The 15,267-nt window shown below is 35.3% G+C and overlaps 2 protein-coding genes across 9 annotated transcripts; both read left to right on the top strand.

Moving 5' to 3' along the window:
* Positions 1-3,197: 3,197 nt before the first annotated feature.
* Positions 3,198-9,539, top strand: LOC122042451. 8 transcript variants are annotated; one of them, XM_042602584.1, is made up of 12 exons: positions 3,198-3,342; positions 3,987-4,252; positions 4,317-4,388; positions 4,486-4,544; positions 4,644-4,779; positions 7,013-7,109; positions 7,271-7,337; positions 7,996-8,094; positions 8,338-8,427; positions 8,600-8,754; positions 8,854-8,955; positions 9,205-9,539. In XM_042602584.1, the coding sequence occupies exons 1-12, from the start codon at positions 3,302-3,304 to the stop codon at positions 9,344-9,346; spliced, it is 1,326 nt and encodes a 441-aa protein (XP_042458518.1). In that variant the 5' UTR covers positions 3,198-3,301; the 3' UTR covers positions 9,347-9,539. The 8 variants fall into 8 exon arrangements, with proteins under 8 accessions (XP_042458518.1, XP_042458512.1, XP_042458519.1 ...); XM_042602578.1 differs by having other exon boundaries at positions 4,486-4,779; XM_042602585.1 differs by having other exon boundaries at positions 4,486-4,779; positions 9,200-9,371.
* An 829-nt stretch (positions 9,540-10,368) lies between these two features.
* On the top strand, positions 10,369-11,825 carry LOC122044042. Its single transcript, XM_042604589.1, has 2 exons — positions 10,369-10,438; positions 11,278-11,825. Exons 1-2 carry the CDS (start codon positions 10,369-10,371, stop codon positions 11,823-11,825), a joined length of 618 nt encoding a protein of 205 aa, XP_042460523.1.
* Positions 11,826-15,267: the final 3,442 nt, after the last annotated feature.

Genomic DNA, 15,267 nt, shown 5'->3' with positions numbered 1-15,267 from the left:
AAGAACTCATATCACCGGTGGGATATACCTCAGGAACGTCGTGGGAGAGAGGAGCCTGCTGGAGATTTCGGATTTCAGGATATGTCTAAATTTTTTGGTTCATTGCGAGTAGAGGACTTCATTGACGGGATCAATGGAGTAGAGAAGATCTTTAACTAGAACCAAGTTTCAGATCGAATAAAAGTGAAGTTAGTTACCATCAGACTCAAGGGCGATCATCAATATGGTGGGAACAAATATGGCACTCTCGAGACAAATAAGGTAAATCCCAAATAACTTATTGGGAGAATATGAAGGAAAAAATGAAGGAACACTTCCTTCCCTTCGCCTACACCCAAAATTTGTTCCAGTGACTTCACTCGTTGAGATAGGGTGCGAGATCAGTCAATGAATATATAGATGAGTGTTTCGAGCTGGTAGACCGAAATGATCTATCCGTGACGGAGGAGCAGAAAGTGGCACAATAGTTAGGGGGTCTGCGCTTGACCTTGCAAGATACTCTCAGTCTTCATTCATTTTCAACAGTGTCAAAGGCCTTTCAGCGTGCACTGGTGACTGAAAAGCAACAAAATCAGAAACCAGCAAAGAGAAGCGACCAGAATAGTCGGCCAACTCACTCTCAAAATTCTTGTCCTTCACATCGCCAGCCATCGCAATAGCCATTGTAGTTGCCACTGCACCGGTCACCATAGGTTTATTCTAAGGCCCCTATCAGATGTTATCGATGTGGTGAACAGGAACATATGACGCACCAATGCAAGAAGCCCTCTTCTACTGATCCAAAGAGCAAAACCTTGCTAATCGAGGAAGATGTGATAAAAGATACAATAGAAATTGGTGATCCGATGTATGATGCATCTGACGAACTAATTTATGGTGATGGCCATGAGATTTTGGCCATTCATAAAAGTCTGTTGACTTCCAAGTGCAATTCGGGGGATGATTGGTTGAAAATCAATATTTTTCACACTACCCGCACCATCGTAGATAAAGTATACAAGATGATTATCGGCAACGACAGTTGTGAAAATGTAATATCCGTTTAGACTATCCAAAAATTACAACTGAAGATAAACCATCATCCTAAATCATATAAGTTATCTTGGTTGAATAAAGAAAGTGAGGTAACAATAGATCGGCGATGCCTTGTTTCCTTTTCAATTGGCAAATATTTTAATAGTGTTTGGTATGACGTGATGATCATGGATGTGTGTCATATATTATTGGGGCGACCTTGGCAGTATGATCATAATGATGTTCATAATAAGCGGAAGAATACATATAGCCTTCAGATCAATGGGAAAAAAGATTATGTTAGCGCTGCGGCGGGAAGGAACTACTCCAAATTCAGTAGCTAAAAATATTAATATGCTTTCTATATTCAAGTTTTTAGATGAAGTGGAGTATGGAGTTGTATGTACTTTGCTACCCTGCCATAACATTGCTCCCGCCATGGATGTTGAGTTATTAGTCGAAGTACAATAGATGCTAGTGGATTTTGATGAGCTGATGTCAGAGGATCTTCCTTATGAGCTACCACTTATGCAAGATATCCAGCATCAGATTAACCTTGTTCCGGGGGTCGAGTTTGTCTAATAGGTTATCTTATCGCCTTAGCCCTAAGGAAGATAAAGAATTGCAACATTAGGTGATGGAGTTGCTAGAAAAATGACACATCCAAAAGAGCATGAGCCCTTGTGCAATCCCTACCCTACTAGTGCCAAAGAAGGATGACTCATGACATATGTGTATTGATAGAAGAATTATCAACAAGATTATAATGAAGTATAGGTTTTTAATTCCCTGCTTGGACAACATGTTGGATCAGTTATCTAGTTTTAACGTATTCTCAAAAATTGACCTTAAAGTGGATACCACTAGTTCAGAATAAGACCTGGTGATGAATGGAAGATGACACTCTTAATAAAATATTATATGTGTCACACAACTATTCCTGCAAAAAGATGAAATTTTAGCCACAATAATTATTATTAAAAAATTTAATGACAAAGTTATAGATAATAATGTTGGAGAAAACAATATGTTGCCAACCATAAGAGAGAGTATCTCCCAATGCATTTGTTCGCATCCTTAATGCATGTGAATCAATATAAATCAACCATCATGCCATGAAACTCTCAATGTGGGAATAAAGTCTCATTCACAATGAAGCCTCTTTCCTATTCCACCTCTTCTCCATTCACTTTTATTCAACAAATAACTCTATAGGTGGCAAAAAATATTATAATATTTTATCACTGTCGTATCATTTAGTGATGATGCTTGAAAATAGATTATCAATTAGCACATAAAATTAATAATCATGATAGATCCAATTAATACTAATATTGGTAATTTTAATCATGTTACTTTTACAGAAGAACAACCCAATAACAAAATTATTATCAATAAACTTTAATAATAATCATTATTATTAAATTTTAATATTCTTTATCATTAATATATATATTTTATCCTGCATTTTCACTTATTGACATCACTGCACAAATGCAATCAACCGAATTGAAGATTTGGTCAGTGGTAGTTTATCATGATAGTAAATTTATGAAGTATCAAGTGAGTGAAGACAGATAAGTTTTCTTAATTGTATGTTTAAGTAGCCCAACTACATTCCCTGCATTTCTGTTTCATTTGAAAATTTTATTCTTTTCATGCAAGAATTTATAAATAGAAATATTCTACAACAACTTTGAGCCCAGGTAGTTAGTTATCTTTTCCTCTTTTATTCTTCCTGGTATCATCAGTGTTCCTCATGGGAGGCTTCCTCCAAATTTGCAGTAGTATGACATCACTGTGATAATCCTTGTAATTGACTAGGACAATAATATAATACAAGGAAAGTTAATGCCGTAAGGTTCAAGAGGGATTTATTCAACAAGAACGTACTTATCTCCATCGTATCTTGAAATCTTTTAGTGGATTGTGTCTTCACTTGCTCCTTTTACATGCAGTTCAAGTCAGCTATACAGGCTGTTCTATACAAATGGTATTTTATATTGTTCAATTACATCTGCAGAGAAACAGCTGTCTGCCTAATCCTTTTCATCATCTTGGCACCGGCATAACCACACAACACATGTTAACAAGGACAACGATTGTGACTCGAAAAAAAAAACAGAAATTGCTTATGTCATGCCGTGCTTCCAGTGGTAAGACCTTGCCATAGATGAATCAGTAGCTGACAAGAAACTAAGCACAGTGGAAGGTTTCCCTTTGTCACCGTCAACAATAACTCATGCTTCCGGGACAAAAATTGCCTTTTCTTTTATAGCCCACTTGGATGCCATGTGCTCTGTGTTCATCTTTCTGGAATTCTTTGAGGTTCTACTCCTCTTTTTCTATGGAGTTTCCATTTTTTTCTTCTCAGAACTTGCTTCTCTTTTTGTTTTTGTTTTTCTGCTTTTGTTTTTTATATTCAAATTGGTTTTATCAGTTCTTCAGTCCTATCCATGTAGATGATTCTGAAGCCATTATCCATGAGCAATTAAGCTTTTCAGTCAAAAGTTTTCTTTTTTGGTTCAACTTGCTCGCGCATATCTGTGTTATACTCTCTTGAGCAAGTTGCAAAGCCACTTATATCTCTGATTGCTTTTCCTTTACTCCGTCTTTATTTAACTGTTCTTGGGTTCTGTTTTGAGAAGCATTTATGCTGCGGGTTTATCTTTTTGTGTAATTGGGTGGAAAGAGAACAGTGCCCGTGAACTTGGACCACTTTCAGGAGAAACTACATGTGAACAAACCTCATGAATCACCATTCAGTTGGTTGTCTCCAATTGGCACCAGCTTTTCTTAGCTAACGATAGGAGGTTCTCCACCTACATGCTTTCTTCATCGCTGGCATTTCTGTAATATGTATATGTTTCCTACTGTGATATTAATTAATTCTTGAAGGTGCATGCTTTATTTGAATTTGTCTTCCTCTTGTTTATATTCTGAAACATCTCTTCCCTTGTTTTTTTTTATAGAATTAGGGTTTCCAATATGGGTTGTGTTCTATCTAGTCCTAGAGATGCTAGTCCATTAAGAGCCGGGAGTATTGGGGAGGTAGCTGTTTTTGTACCTGGATTCCGTATCCCCAAAACTGTGGATTTAACTCAGCAATTAGGTGACTTTTTGTCGAAAAGTCTTCTGGATCGCTTCTCAGCCCTAAGAACTAGAATTGTCTCCATGGCTTCTATCGAGGCTAAGCAATTCGCAAAGCCAATGCGAAGAAGAACCACTACAAGACATGGTTTGACTCTTTTACAGAAGCCTCATAATTTTTAATGAATTTGAATTTTATCTGTGCTATATAGGTTCTGCTTTAAGCGAACTTCTGCGTGCGGTTGAAGATTACTTGCCTATTCTTTTAGGCCTAGTGAATGATGGTAATTTAAAGATCGCCTCACAAACAGATTACCATTGTTGTGGTTTGCATCATTTAAGTTTATACAATCATATAGTTTCTTGGATTTTATTCGATAGGTAGCCAATTGACAGATAAGGTAAAGTTTATATGGATTAACCTTGAGGATGAAGCAGAGGTTAGTATCGGAATCATTTGTCTTCCTATTCTCATGAAAATAACAAACTCGCATGATTTTTTGCCTTTACACAAGTTGAGTCTCTTGAATGCAAGGAAGGAAACTGCCATTACAAATGCTTGGTATGAGGTGTTGTCTGTGCTACACTTGATGGCTATGTTGTCGTTGTTTCAAGCCAATTTGTTACTTCTTCCTAAGATGTCACATGAGGGCTACCAACTCAAGATACCTGAAGGTGGGTATTGACCTTTCTTTGAGCTTAAGTTCATTCTCTTTGTCGACTTGCAGCTGAATAAAACCTCAATGCGGTATGTAAGGCTACTACTAAGAAAGTTTAACTATCTGTTAAATGCATACAGATTGTGCTAGCGAGATACTAAACAGTGCTCATAACACTTCTACTTGTGGTAGTAATAGAACACAAGCAATACATATATACAAGAATGATAAGGAAACATGAACATATAAATGAAAAATAATAAACATGTCATCAAGTAGTCATAAGCTTTAATGCATAAAAATAAAGTACAAGTATTTTAACATAAAAGAAAAAGTACGGAAATAAATAAATAGTAAATAGACTGAAATTCCTAAGTCAGGCAAATCTCCAACTCTCATAGCAATTTAATGTTTGAAATAACAAAAGTAATGGTGCACATAACAACTGATCTGATATTTTTATTTTTTACTTCCTATTGTAATCTAGAGCTAAACATAAATGAAAATGTGCTTAGATTTAATTTAGATACATTGTGGGTGCATATGAAGATAATTGACATATTCCCAACATAATTGGGACATTCTAGGTATACATTTCGCTTGAATGATTTAGATGATTTACATTCTTATCTAGATTGTATTTTATCATGGCTATATACTTTGATATCATAGGAAAATATTTTGAATACAAATCATGATTCTTGGCGTGCAGTTGACGCATTGTGATATAACTTCAATACTTTTAGTGTAGGTAAAAATTCATCTTTGATTATATGACCTCACTTAGAAGCTATTCTTGATCATAAGATACTTATCACACTTATTTATGTAAGTAATAAATTATTTTTTAATTATTTTTTCAAACAAAATTGTAACCGTGTGGAGAGATAAAGGCTTAACCTGATGCTTTTGGTGCTAGCAATGGATATAACTAGCATTATAGAATGATAATAATGACTTCGTCGGGATGGTAGTAGTGATGGTTGTGGAAGGGTTATAATGTAAGGATAATTGGTAGCAGTGAACAACTTGGCTTTAATACCAAGTTGATAGGATCGGCATCCTATCTCTCTGAAAACCAGAGAAAAGGGAGAAATGGATTATCACTTCAAGGGATCTACCTCCAATAGCCAAAAGGCTCTTAATTTAGGCATTCAAGAATTAACTCATTAATTTGTTGCTTTATTCTTTGCCAAAGGGCTACATGTTTATTTATAGGCATCCATGATGTGCCTTGTCAATGATTAAAAAGATTAATTCGAACAACTATCTCTTACTCTTAATAAAATAAAATAATTTACTTATTCTAATTAAATGACATAATAATAAAGGACAATAATTATTAGTTGAAGGAGTATTTTGAATAATTTTCTTTGGGATTGTACTATAGCATTCTCCTCACAATTTTCAAATCACAGAGAAAGAATAGATTTCTTTCTGGTCTTGGTTAAGAGCAGTGGAGGTTTATAAATTTAGAGAGTTTCCTAAATCTGGAGAAGATATGGACATTGACTTTCCAAATTCAGTGGCTTGAAATTGTGGAAGAGTTCACAAAGATTCTGAATACGTGGATCTGATGAAGACAAGGCTTGCATGTGGAAGAAGAGAAGGAGAACAAGATTTTTTTAAAAAAAAGTTTAATTAATCTCTCTGTTGAACCTGTTAAATTTTTCTACAATGGATTGTTTGCTTGGTTCAGCCTATTTACAATGTTGTTTCAATCCCGAATTGCAACTGAACATAAGTTGCATTCTAGAAGTTCATTTGCAATTTCAAATAGATCCAAAAGCAATTAAATGCCCTTCAAATTGGGAAAAGTAATATCATACCTTGTTCAATTTATATTAAAAACTAAGGTAAATATGATCCTGTTGATGATGTGTCAACTCTTGTATTGAGAAGCTATATTCTTGAGATGAAATTTATTAGTAGTTGTTCATATCATGCCATATAGATTTCTTTCCCATAGACCATCATTTTGGCATTTTTTTTAAAAAAAAACATGATTTGATTGAGTGATCAATCGTCTCATAAACTTTAGCTGCTAAAAAGTTAGCCCTATTTATGCTTTTATATTGTTAACAAAATTGAACCTTGAGACCGTCTTATCTATGTTCTTGTTTGTTATCCTCGGTGGGAAACTTCCGTGGGGTCGGACCGGTCACCCCAGGTTCGACGTTACCTAACCTGGTTAATCATTTTTTTGTTTGTTATCTTGATGAAACTCATCTTATTGACACCTCTTACAGAGCGCAGAAAGACCTCAATAGATATTTTGTTGAAAGCAGCAGGGTATTTGGACAGTGCTATTAGACATGCTCTTCCTCAAATACCTCCTGAATACAGGTTTATTAATCTTGAGGTTCTTCTCAATCACCAACTTTGTTAACAGATAACATCTACATATCTATTTATTTTGTCAGCTATCTTCATGGCATCAACATAAAATCTTTTCAGTGATGTGCAGCTTGTCTTAGCATTTCTTTATCGTTCCCACTATAATGCAGGAAGGAACTTCCAGTAGATCTAGAAGAACGAGTTCTTCGAGCTCTATGTTTACAGGCTTTGGGCCAGGTCTTCCATTATTTTTCACTGATAGCTTAAGCTCTAATTAACACAGTTTTATATACTCTTATAGGAAGCATTGTGTGCAAAGTAATAGCTTGGTAACAGTAGAGCATATAGTATATAGCATGTGCATATTGCATTGTATTTTATTTTATGAAAAAAAACTAAGATCAGAGAGAAACAATTCACTGACAGAAATACTGCTTCATAAGTTTGTTAGGCTAATCAATTAAAAGGCATTGCAGTTAAATTTTTTATTGATTACGGCAAAATGTTGGAATATGAATTAGATATTGGAAAAACCTTCATTAGGTAGCTCAAATTGTTAAGAGCAGAATAATATGACAGACTAACTAATTTTGTGAATGTTTGAAAGCTGCTCTTTACAGTTGACGAATCAGTACTTGTCTTCTGGGAATTCACTGCATCTCTAATAAAAATTTTCTTCTACTGACAATCAACCTCACTTAATATTTGATATATATGTCAATGGAAATATGAACTTAACAATGCTGATAACTGTTTGATAACAGAGTCATCTGTGGCAACAATGAACATGACAGACTGATTGTTGCTTAGTCTTCATGTGCTGATACATGCTAATTGGATCATCAGAAACTTATTTGGTACTATAGTCACATGCGTTTTTTAATTTGGATAACAGTGTGTTGATATTCAACTCGGAATGGCAATAGACAGTACCAAGGCAACACTTGCTGTGAAACGGCGATTAGCATGTGAAATGATGAGCTATTGGCACCAGGTATTGTTATGTAATGTTTTCTTGTCAGATTGATTAATGATATGTTACATATATTATTTAATAAGAAAAGAGATATTGATGAAAATATCAATAATACTAAGAATATGAGGTTGAAATGTTAGGTTGTGAAGAAACATAGAAACATTGTATAGATGAGAATGCTCGATGCCGATACATATCTATATCTATATATTTCAAATTCAACTTGTGCATGATGTTCTTTACACATTCTATTATTTACAGGCCCATGGCAACATAGGGATGCTTTGTTTCGACAACGGTTGGGGTAAAAAGCACCAACTGTTTGTTAAGTGGAAATATGCTGAAGCAAAGGTTTGCTAATCGTTTGTTCTCCATTTATCTTGTTATGGTAGTCAAAGTATCATCTACAGCTTGCAAGGATTTGTCTATTTAGTGATGCCATACCAAACTAGTTCCACAACTCTAAGTCATCTGATTGCATAAAAACAAATTATCAAAATAGATAACTTAAGCTTTCTAACAGGCTGCTGCATACTACTACCATGGACTGATACTCGATGAAGGCAACACAGAGAAATCACATGGAATGGCTGCAGCTGCTTTGCAAACGGCAGAAGAAGTTCTGACTGAAAGCAAGAAGTCCTGTGAAGACTTCCATGTTATGCCTCCCACATCAAGGTTTACTGATCGATACATGGATGTTTGCACATTGTAATACCATCTGAGAGAAAGATATCGAACAGTCCTAGTATCTTGAATTATATGTTCACTTCACAGGAATCCACCCCTTTGGGGATCTATGAAATATCTGTCTGAGAAGATTCCCAAGGATGCATCTAACAAGATAAGGATCAACAGGGATCTTTATAGCGAAGAAAGGTACAGTTCTATAATCTTTATGTCAAGATAGTGATGTGCTTAACTTCTTCGTTTGATTCCTGTTTATTGCTTGCTTACTTCGCATCTACAAACATGATCCAAAGTTTCAAAGTGTCTGCCTCTCTTTCAAAACTGATTCATATTAGTAGGGGCATTGATTGTTCCTCTAGAAACTTTACACACTAGAAATGGCACATTCTTTCTCTGACAAAGATATTCGAGAAGTGATCAGTTTTAGTGACAGTGTAGGAATCTGAAGTCAGCACCTTCGCTGCCGGATTTTGCTTTAGCACTAGTGCCCGACGACTACCAACTCCCTCCATTGGATCCCTTGTGGAGCCAAGAAGATTACCACGACCGGAAACTTGTAAAGGAAAAGCATGAAGATTGATTCAGTGAGCACAGAAACGGATGATTTCGGCAAGCAAAAGGGGTGAAAATCTTCAGCAACCATCATACTGTAAAATTATGTGTGGCAAAAGATTCATTTCTTTGCCAATCTCGTAACTATCGCTTTCAAACACACTACCAGTACTCTATCTTATATGGAGAAATGATAAGCATAAAGATTGAAAGATTTCAAATTGGAGATTAGTGATAAATAGGTAAATAAATCAAATACATAATTTAAAATTTATTTTATGTAAGTGATTTACATTGATTTAGATTGACTATGAATATATCAATTAATTGTAGGAGTAATTTATGATTTTGATAAATTTTGGACAATTTCAATTATAATTATAAAAAGTAGTATTTTGAAAGAAAAAAACAATAATGAATGTATGTTTTCTAAAGTTAAAATTTTTAAAATTTTGGGACCATAATTATAATTATAAATATTTAATGTCATTAATTAAAGAAGCCCTAATTTAATGTGATCAAATTTATGATTAAGAAATATAATTTGAAGGTTTAATTGTTATGAATAAATTAATATAGATATTATGTATAATTTTTAATTTGTTGAATGGTCAATTAGAAATAGGTAAACTTATGTTTCTATAAATGAAGGTTATGGTCTTAGTTTGCGGACAAAGGTTTTGTTTTGTTTCCTCATCGACAAAACTCTCTGGATACTAAGACAAATATATAAATTGAAGATCTTGCCCACAATCGACTACGTATTATGGATTCTGATATGCTTCCGTAATTTTATCTATTCAATTTATAATTTCTTAAGAATTGAATAGAATGTATAAGATTTACGTTGAAATGTATTAATTTAGTGTACTATTAATTGGTATCAGAGCACTCTATTTCTAATTCTTAAGCAATTATTCTATTTTGATTAACGCACACAACAATTCTGTTTTTCCCTCATTAATCATCATATCGATGAAATTCGAATTTTTTTTTTATATTTTGGGCTGCCAAAATAAGGAACTCGGCCAAGTCGAAGGTTGATTTCCGATGGCATATAGTGACCCTTCCAGTAGCGATCACGAGGGGACGAGTGATTATCGAAGACCACTGCAGAAGGGTCAGAGGTGACCTATGTCCGATATTGGAAACGGTCGGCGACTGCCCCGATATCCCGTCCATTGGCTATCGCGGTAGGTAACCGCAGTTGTGGCAGTTCGTGCGACATGGACGCATGCGGCGAAGCAGGCGAACACACTGTTCATTTCTTCATAAAAGGTTTTCTTTGAAATAAAAAATGCCACGTACATGGCGTGATGACCACGTACGTGGAGTGATGCCCACGTTTAGGAAGAAATTTTTGAATTTTGACATTAAAAGAAAGTTTTGGGTTGTATTAATATCTATTAATACATTGAATGATAATCTATTAAATTTATTATTTGAATAAAATAAATTTAGTAAATTATTTTACAATATTAATTTAATTAAATTATATGGATTGTATTAATTTAATTTAAATTAAATTAAATTTGAATTATATGTCATTAAAGTGACCTTTATTATTTCAATTTAATTTTATTTAAAATATTGAGATATTATTGAGGTATTAAATAAAGTGTAAATATGTATATTTATGTGAGTATTAATCGGCCCAAAGAAAAATTTGTACTAACAAATTATACATTTAGTTGTGATAATAAATACATAACAATTATAAGGTTTTATTTGTTATGTTTCATGCATATAATAAATCGATCCCAAGATAGGTTTATTATTTGTCATGTATTATTGTTAGTGTTTGATTATTACAGCAAGAGTACCACTTGCAAATAATATTACTATCCAAAGACTTGATATTATTATTGCACTAGATATCTTTAGATGAGATTTATCATTTATCTTAATTGATTCAAATGAGTATTAATTTATGTTATAATTCTTGTATTCTCTTTTTAGCAAATGTTGCTACTATTTCTGTTAACTTAAGTTCAGTGTTGATCCTTAATGGTACAAATTTTAAGGATTGGAAGGAGAACATTCTTATTGTTCTTGGTTGCATGGATTTAGATCTTGCGCTTAGGACAGAGCAACTCACTGCTCCTATAGATACTAGTTTCTCTGAACAGAGAGCTAAAAATGAGAAGTGGGATCGCTCTAACCGCATAAGTCTTATGATCATCAAGCGTGGCATACCTAAGGCTTTTAGAAGCGCGGTGTCTAATAGTGTCACCAAAACTAAGGAATATCTCGATGAAATTGAAAAGCGCTTTTCCAAAAGCGATAAGGCAGAAACAAGCACAATTCTAAAGAGCTTGATTTCCATAAAATATAAAGGAAAAGGAAATGTTCGAAAATATATCATGGAAATGTCCAACCTTGCATCAAAGTTGAAAGCACTTAATCTTGAATTGTTAGATGTCATGCTTGTGTATTTAATGCTTATATCTCTTCCGAACCAGTTCAACCAGTTTCAGATCAATTATAACTGTCAAAGGGAGAAATAGACTCTTAATTAGCTCATTTCTTACTATGTTCAAGAGGAAGAGAGGTTGAAGAAAAACAAGGCTTAAAGTGCCTATTTGACAAGCACTCCTAAATATAAGGACAATAAAAGAAAGAATGAGGCTACTAAAGGTCCTTATGTGAAGAAACAAAAGCAGGATCATGACAAAAAAGGTTGTTTCTTCTGTAACAAGTCTGATCATGTCAAAAAAGAATGCCCTAAGTACCATGTATGGTGTGTAAAAAAGGGTACATTTTTTAAATTTGGTCTATTCTAAAGTAAATTTAGCTTTAGTATCTAAAAACTCTTGGTTGTTAGACTCCGATGCCACTACTAACATCAGTGTTTCAATGCATGGTTGCCTGAGCTGCCAAAAGCCAAGTGATGATGAAAGATGCATTTATTTGGGTGATGGCAAGTCGGCTGAGGTGGAAGCAATAGGGCATTTTAGATTATTGTTAAACACTGGTTATTATTTAGACTTAATATATACTTTTGTTGTACCATCATTTAAATGGAATTTGGTTTCTATTTCTCATTTGGATAAATTAGATTATTGTTGTTCATTTGGAAACGGCCAGTTCAGTTTATCTATTAATTTCACTGTTGTTGGAACCGGTTCACTTATAATTTCTGACAATCTATATATGTTTGATATAAATGCTTCTTATATTGAAATCTTGAATGTGGAATCATATGGTACTAAGCGTAAATTTAATAATGAAAACGTAGGTGCCTTATGGCACAAACTGTTGGAATGCCAAGGTTGTTTTGGTGTGATCAACAAGTTAAGTTAAGTCCTGTCGGTTTTTAACCTTATGTCTAAGTGTGCAAGAGCTTAGGAGCACAGGGAGTTAAGCAGAAGATGCAGCTAGCGTGAAGGACGACACGCGGTGCTTCCGAGGGACGAGGCGCTGCGGAAGAGTACACCGGCAGACGAGAAGGAAGCGTGTGGTGGTTCCGAGAGACGAGAAGCCGGAGCGGAAGACTGCTCGAGGAGGAAGAGACGCAACTAGTGAGAAGGTCGGCACGAGGTGCGACCGAGGGACGAAGACTGTGGATGAGTATGCTGGCGGACAAGAAGGAAGCACGCGACGATTCCGAGGGACGAGAAGCTAGAGCGGAAGTCTGCTCGAGAAGACCGGAAGTTGGGTTCGGGTGAGCCCTATTCCGGATGGCAAAGATCGCCCAAGCGAGCGGAAGACTCGAACTAAGGCGAATGGAGCCAGAGCAGAAGACCCCGGCTGAAAAAAGTCAACAGGGTTGACTTTCCCATCCGGGGCGCCCGAAGCAGTCCGTGGCGCCCGGAACAGCCCGGGGCGCCCGGAACCCTTTAGGCGCCTAGACCGAAAATATATCCAGATCTCGGTCAAACCGAGATCTATGCATTGGGGATAAAGTTGTATCCCCCCTAGGGCGCCTGGAACCCTTCGGGCCCTCCGACCAAGGCTATAAATACAGTCTTGGTCCAGAAGCTTTTCATCAAATCAGAATTGTGTATTCCAACACTTGTGCGCAGTTGTAGTTTAGCTTCTATTTCTCTGTGCGTTATTGCTATAAGAGGCATCTCCGCCTGAACGAGTACTGGTGTGATATTTTCCTTGGATTAACAACCTCCCCGGTTGTAACCAAGTCAAATCTTTAAGAGCCTCTGCTTTTACTTTCTATTTATTTATTTTATGCAAGTGTTAGTTTAAGAAAAGTAGAGAAGGGTTTTGTGTTTTTATTTTTTGCAGGCTATTCAACCCCCCTTCTAGTCGGTCGTCGCGGTCCAACACAAACATTTAGAACACATCTCTAGAATTGAGTTGAACGACTTGTATCGGATGGAATTTTACATTCCATTTATTTTACAGATCTAAATGTTTGTGTTGAATGCATTAAAGACAAACAGACCAAAAGAAAGAAAGATGGTGCATATAGAGCTACAAAAGTATTAAAATTGATACATACAGATGTTCATGGACCATTTCCAACACCTTCTTGGAATGGTTAATAATATTTTGTATCATTCATTGATGATTATTCTCGATATGCATACCTATTTCTTATTTATGAGAAGGCTCAAACATTGAATGTTTTCAAATCATTTAAGGTTGAAGTCGAGAATCAACTCAACAAAAGAACTAAGAAAGTCATATCTGATTGTGGTGGTGAATACTACGGTAGATATGACAGTTCAGGTGAGCAATGTCCAGGAACTTTTGCTCAATACATAGAGGAGTGTGGAATCATCCCACAGTACACCATGCCAGACTCACCAAGCATGAATAGTGTAGTTGAACGACAAAATCGAACTCTTAAGGATATGGTAAGGAGTATGATTAGTCATTCGACCTTACTAAAATCATTTTGGGGAGAAGCATTAAAGACAACAATTTACATTCTAAATCGAGTACCCACTAAAGCAGCTACTAAAACACCTTTTGAGTTTTGGACAAGGCGAAAGCCAAGTCTCAAACATTTTCATATTTGGGAATGTTCGGCTGAGGCTAGACCGTATAAGCCACATGAAAAGAAACTAGACTTCAGAACTATAAGTAGCTACTTTATTGGATATTCTGAGCGATCACGGGGCTATAAGTTTTATGATCCTAAAGTAAAGACCATATTTGAGATGGAAACTGCAATGTTCTTTCAGGATATTAAGTTTGGGGGGAAGAATAAAGTAACAGACCTTGTCTTTGAGGAGGAATGTATTCCCACTACTTTTCAAGATGAAATGGTTTATATTCCTATGATTTTTTCTAATAATAATCAGGATTTTATTCTTGCCAGTAATCAAGATGCAATACAAGAACAACAAGACATTATTAATCAACTCCCAGAAGAACAAAATCAAAAACCTCAAGAACCAGTGTATGTAGAACAAGTGCCTTTACAAAGGTCCACTAGAAAAAAGAGGAGTGCTATTTTGGATGATTACATGGTACTACTTTAAGAACATGAAGAAAATGATGGTATGGCGGAGGATGATCCGATCAACTTTCGTCAAGCCATGCAAGATTCAAATTCTTAAAAGTGGATTGAGACAATGAATGAGGAGTATAAGTCAATGTAAAACAATAAAGTTTGGGAACTTGTTCTATTACCAGAAGGCGTGAAACCTATTGGTTGTAAGTGGATTATTAAAATCAAATGGCAATGTGGAAAGGTATAAACCATGTCTTGTAGCAAAAGACTATACTCAAAAATATGGTATTGACTTTAAGGAGACCTTTTCTCTAATTTCAACGAAGGACTCTTTAAGGACGATCATGACACTTATCGCACACTTCGATATGGAACTCCATCAAATGGATGTCAAGATAGTTTTTCTCAATGGAGACATTGAGGAAACAATTTATATGGTGTAACCAGAATACTTTATATCGGGAGATCCAAAGAGTATGATTTGTAAACTTAAGATGTCCATCTATGGGTTAAAACAAGCATCTCATCAA

Source organism: Zingiber officinale, chromosome 2A (genome assembly GCF_018446385.1).
Source record: "Zingiber officinale cultivar Zhangliang chromosome 2A, Zo_v1.1, whole genome shotgun sequence".
Classification (NCBI taxonomy): domain Eukaryota; kingdom Viridiplantae; phylum Streptophyta; class Magnoliopsida; order Zingiberales; family Zingiberaceae; genus Zingiber; species Zingiber officinale.
This window is presented reverse-complemented; position numbering and strand designations above follow the sequence as displayed.

Excerpts from the sequence above, each read along its gene's own strand:
- LOC122042451 (XM_042602578.1), top strand. The coding sequence starts at position 3,302 with ATGCCATGTGCTCTGTGTTCATCTTTCTGGAATTCTTTGAG. Across the intron at positions 8,095-8,337 it reads TGATGAGCTATTGGCACCAG|GCCCATGGCAACATAGGGAT; the intron begins GTATTGTTATGT and ends TATTATTTACAG. Across the intron at positions 8,755-8,853 it reads GTTATGCCTCCCACATCAAG|GAATCCACCCCTTTGGGGAT; the intron begins GTTTACTGATCG and ends TTCACTTCACAG.
- LOC122044042 (XM_042604589.1), top strand. The coding sequence starts at position 10,369 with ATGGCATATAGTGACCCTTCCAGTAGCGATCACGAGGGGACGAGTGAT. Across the intron at positions 10,439-11,277 it reads TCGAAGACCACTGCAGAAGG|CAAATGTTGCTACTATTTCT; the intron begins GTCAGAGGTGAC and ends TTCTCTTTTTAG.